The following is a 5,123-nucleotide window of genomic DNA, read 5'->3' as shown; positions in this document are numbered from 1 at the left end:
AAAGAGATATTAGGAACATCCGACTTGATGCCTCTTTTCCTGTTTCTTTTCTAATTAGAGAGAATGTCCATGATGAAGCTACGTGTGGTGTTGCTGCTGCACATGTCCATGAACTGTTCACAGGGTCAGAATTAAGTGGTTATTAAATGTCTCTGACATGAATTATATATTTTATTATTGTAAGTGGATATATCCACACACTATATATAAGAGGTTAGCTGTTAACTAATGATATAGGTTAATGATGAAACATCAAGGTAAAGAGACGTGTGGTTAGAAACAAACAGGATTGGAGTATTTTCCCTTGATTTCAGTGGTGGAGTATAAAAACCATCAGGAAAAACTTTGACAAATATGAAACTAAAAGTATAAAATATTTGTATAAATGTGTAAGAGTTTGTTAGAAGCACGTCTGAATATGTGTGCAGGTTCAGTCTTGATTAATACGTTTATGTGTCCACTGTGTGATCTGATCACTTTGACCCGTTTCTATGGCTGTTCCTGTCAAACATCTGATATGGTTCAGACCTTCATGTTCCCCAGAGAATGAACTGTAATAACTGATCATCCTCTGACTTCTCCTCAAGTCCATTACTTTGGTTTATGACCAGTTGCGTTCCCATCAGCCTCAGTGCTACTTGATGTTTACTACTGTTACTGGTAATGGGGCATCTCTGGTTTGTGAATAATGTCAAAGTGAAGTTCAGTGATTGGTCATCGTGGACTACAGACTTCCTCAGGTTCTCATGTGGCAGGAAGTCATTGTGTTGAGAGGGGTGCTCCCAGGTGAGAGGAACCTTAAACACCTGAAACGCCTCCTGCTGGCTCTGCTGCTGTCGCCTCCACAGCTCTGTCCTGCAGGACGTGTTTCCTGTATGCTCTTTGGATCACCATCGCTGCCACCTCCTCCTGCTTCCTCTGCAGGGTGCTGCCGATTGGTTCATATGACAGCTGCAGGAAACAGTGGTCATCTATTACATCAGGTAGGACTATGGCGTTTAAGTCATCTCAAAAGTTTTTCGCACAAAAACTGCGTGTCTGTGTGATGTGAGCGCTCAGAACAGATCCACGAGTGGGAAACCTTCCTCACGAGGGAACATCAGAGATGCTCTCTTATGCATGCTTTTAAGACTAATTAAACCTCATAAAGGACGCAGATTTGGGGGCAAAAAAAGGATTACCAGCTGTTTGCCTTTCAAAATAAACCTCTCTGTGCCTAAAACTCCTACAAATCAGTTTAATTTAGAAATCTGAACATAAAGAGCACAGTCGTCTGCGTACAGTGAGTCAGCAGCTCTCGACACAGATTCCTGCTGTAAAATATATTGTACATGTTGATACACACATCGAACAAATCTAATAAATAAAAAAGACTAATGTATTTTATTTGTTGTCACTGATCATACGTGTGTGTTTTCTCTGTTTGCAGTTTCAGAGAAACTCACGATTGTCTCAGTCAACTGATTTTCATTTTTGTCAACTAATTTTTGTTTGGTGCTTAATCATTTATGGATACAGTTTAATTGTGGAATAAGCATTAATTCATACAAAACCAAATTCCTAACATCCTAAAATAAGGAGAATAGAACAGAACAGAACCTTGGGCAACTTGTTGGTCATGAACTTCTCCTCAATTCTGGCTTTGAGAGCATCCCTCGGTCCTGAATCACCAAACACCTGCACACAGGTAAGAATAATGATAACAATGATGATAATAATAATGATGATGATGATGATGATGATGATGATGATGATAATAATAATAATAATAATAATGTTACCTCTGCAGTGAATGCAAGCAGGATATCTGTACAGTGGATCTTGTCTCCAGGAAGCAGAGGCAGATCCATGTGGATCAGTTTGATTGTGTTTGGTTTGGGAATCCTCAGAGGACCCTGCAGAGTGTCGCAGAAATCTGACAGCTGACTGTTGAACACAATGGAGAACATTATAGTCTACTAGAGACTACCAGAGTCCATAATTTAGGATATCTGACAATAGTTTGAATCTAGATTTAAAGCAAGGCATGGCACTGAGTCGGCTCAGAGACCAGTGATCTCCTCGCTGCTGCTGCTGGTGGTTGGGTTGTGGTTGTGGTGGTGGTGATCTGCCCTGATCTTACTGGACTTCAGTTCTGCATTAGACACAGTAGATTCCTGTATCTTATTCTGTATTCTATCTCATCTATCTCGCAGACACTGCAAATGAATATTTGTCTCGTTATTGTTATCTTATCTGCTGCCTCACTGAAGTGTGGAGTACATCTGAGCTCTGACGTAGGTCCTCTTCCGTTTTCTATCTGTAAGCTTCCACTTGTGGCAGCTGTGGCTCAGGAGGTAAAGCGGGTCGTCCACTAAATGTCATGTCCTTGGGCAAGATACTGACCCCAAATTGCCCCCGATGTATTGTGTTTATATTTGGTAGAAAAGCAATGTATGTGCTGTGTGAGTCTGTGTGTGAATTGGTGAATGTGACTTGTAGTATAAAGTGCTTTGATTGGTCGTTACGAGTACAAAAGAGTCACTAAGAGTCTATTAGAGTTTCTAAGAGTTAACTGAAGTTTAATAAGATGAAAATATTTTCCATGATGAGAGTATCAGTTTGTACTGTATGGAGTTTGGACTCACCTGTACTGTATGACCTGTGAGCCATCGGTGTCAAACATCCTCCAGGTTTTATAAAACATCTGCAGTTCATTGTCACTCAGGTTCTCAGTGTCGTCCATATTGAAGGTCTCCAGGACGACGGCGATGTACATGTGGACCACCAGCAGGGCAGACAGCATGATGTAGGAGGAGAAGAAGATGATGCCCAGTGTTGGGCTGCCACAGTTCCCTATGACGGTCGATCCTGGGTTCTGCATGTACGGGTCGCAGTCCGGAGGCGTGTTCAGGATGGGCCTCAGCACAGAGTCCCATCCAGTTGCGATGGTCATTGTAAACAGACACATCATGCTGCTCCCAAAACTCTCAAAGAAATACAATTTGTACTCGTTGCTCATATAGGCAAAGGTAAACATGCCGAAGATGGAGTACGTGAAGAGGAGGAGGAAGAGGAGGAGGCAAATGTTGAAGAGGGCAGGAAGTGACAACACAAAGGCTACAAGCCAGGGAATGACAGGGATGATACGACTTATACGAGCCAGTCGGAGCACAGGGAAGAAGCTTGGTGAGATCAAATATTTTTGCAGGAAGTCGTATATGAACATACCTGAAAGAAAGAAAGAAAGAAAGAAAGAAAGAAAGAAAGAAAGAAAGGAGAAAGAAAGAAAGAAAGAAAGAAAGAAAGAAAGAAATTTGAAATACTTTCTTCTTCTATTGTAAGTTACGATGTGAAGCCAGACTAGGAGTAGCACCACCAGCAGATACACTTAGTTTGCAATAAGCATCAACGTCCGAGGCTGAAAAATGAAGCTGCCACTGAAGTCATTCCCAACAGGGTTAGAGAATTAACAATAGCTATCAACCCTTTGTGCAGCACATTAGTGTCATACCTTATTTTGAAACTATGTTAAATTGCATTGTCCCTATCAACTACATAAATGAACTAAAAAAAGTACCAAAACCTGCAGTTCCTCTAACGACCACTAGAGTCTGGCTCCAACAGTGAGTCAGTCCCCATAGACTCCCATGTTAAAATTTCCAACTTTACAGCAGAAATAAACATGTTTACAGCCTGGTACAGAAACTGTTTTGGTCTCTAGAGCTAATTTCTTCCCTCATGACACCTGTTTATATAACTCACCTGTTTATATAACTCACCTGTTTATATAACTCACCTGTTTATATAACCTCTATGGACGTGAATTTTTATATAACTCACTCGTTTGAATTTTATTAAGTCTTAAAGTTCTGCATAATGGAGAGATGTGTATAAGAGACAGGTTTGTGCCAAATTTGAAGGAGTTGTGTCAAGGCATTACCGAGACACCGTGTCCACAGACAGACAACCTGAAAACAAATTGGCTGCTGCTCTGACTGTCACCGGTGCAGAGGAATAAAAACTCATTCATATCAATTAGTTGCTGGGGGGTTGGGCCAGAAGATGACATCACCACATGAAAATTGGCCAACTCACCCACAATGGACACGATAATGACGACAAAGTCAAGGATGTTCAGGTAGTCGGAGAAGTAGTGCCGTCCGAGGGCGATGATCTTCAGAAGGAACTCAACGAGGAAGATGATGATGAAGACGAAGTTGATGTAGTGCAGAATTAAATCTTTCTCGTCGCTCTGCTCGTCCGTCTCCACCATCAGAGTCAACATTTTCAAGCAGATCACCACCACTATGAAGACTTCAAAAGCCGGTTTGGTCACCAGGTCGAAGAGCAGAGCCTGGCACTTGTTCTGGAGAGGCAGGAGGACAAACAGGACGTTACAGCTGGAAGACCTGAACCTAACCCTAACCTCAAGTATCGAGCTGAGAAAAGTCTGGACTGTAAAACATCAACAGATCCAGAGAACCAGGTCCTATATTCATTAAAGCTCAGAGTTCATCACACCTTCATCACTGTGCAGCGGCATTTATTGACCTGGATTCATTAGAACATTAGAACCAGGATCCTGGAGCACATGTCAACACTCGTACTGTGACCTTTAACCTAAGCTCCACAGCCGTATGGTGTGAACACAGCTGGACAGGAAGTCAGTGAACCCACCTGAGGTCGTGGAACAGGTTTTCGAGTTGTCCTGGACAACCGTCTCTTCATGCCCCTGGATAATTTCTGCTGCTCCTCCGTCATAAACAGATGTTTCCCTCCAAAGTAAAGATGAGAGGAGAGACCACAGTTAACTGACGGAGACAAAGACAAAACAAAACCTGAGACTGGTTCAGCACCTGAACTGTCTGTCTGTCTTTCAGTCTGTCCGTCTGTCTCTCTCTCAGTCTGTCTCTCAGCCTGTCTGTCTCTCAGTCTGTCTGTCTTTCAGTCTGTCTCTCTCAGTCTGTCCCTCTCTGAGCCTGTCTTTCTCTCAGTCTGTCTGTCTCCCAGTCTGTCTGTCTTTCAGTCTGTCTCTCTCAGTCTGTCCCTCTCTGAGCCTGTCTTTCTCTCAGTCTGTCTGTCTCCCAGTCTGTCTGTCTTTCAGTCTGTCTCTCTCAGTCTGTCCCTCTCTGAGCCTGTCT

The 5,123-nt window shown here is 42.6% G+C and overlaps 1 protein-coding gene across 1 annotated transcript in view; it reads right to left on the bottom strand.

Moving 5' to 3' along the window:
- Positions 1–34: 34 nt before the first annotated feature.
- Positions 35–5,123, bottom strand: part of LOC111649695 (sodium channel protein type 4 subunit alpha B-like) — a 10,833-nt gene continuing 5,744 nt past the window's right edge. Inside the window, exons 13-18 of the mRNA XM_087172052.1 lie at positions 4,660–4,920; positions 4,078–4,348; positions 2,628–3,210; positions 1,782–1,926; positions 1,600–1,677; positions 35–951 (exon numbers count right to left, since the gene is read on the bottom strand). Of these exons, the coding sequence (XP_087028178.1) occupies positions 799–951; positions 1,600–1,677; positions 1,782–1,926; positions 2,628–3,210; positions 4,078–4,348; positions 4,660–4,920 (1,491 nt within the window). The 3' untranslated portion in view covers positions 35–798. The remainder of the gene's footprint in view (positions 952–1,599; positions 1,678–1,781; positions 1,927–2,627; positions 3,211–4,077; positions 4,349–4,659; positions 4,921–5,123) is intronic.

This window comes from Seriola lalandi, unplaced genomic scaffold (assembly GCF_002814215.2).
Source record: "Seriola lalandi dorsalis isolate HSWRI2012SDOR001 ecotype SW California unplaced genomic scaffold, Sedor1 jcf7180002051726, whole genome shotgun sequence".
Taxonomy (NCBI): domain Eukaryota; kingdom Metazoa; phylum Chordata; class Actinopteri; order Carangiformes; family Carangidae; genus Seriola; species Seriola lalandi.
Note: the sequence above shows the minus strand (reverse complement) of the source record. Positions and strands in the feature narration are given on the sequence as shown.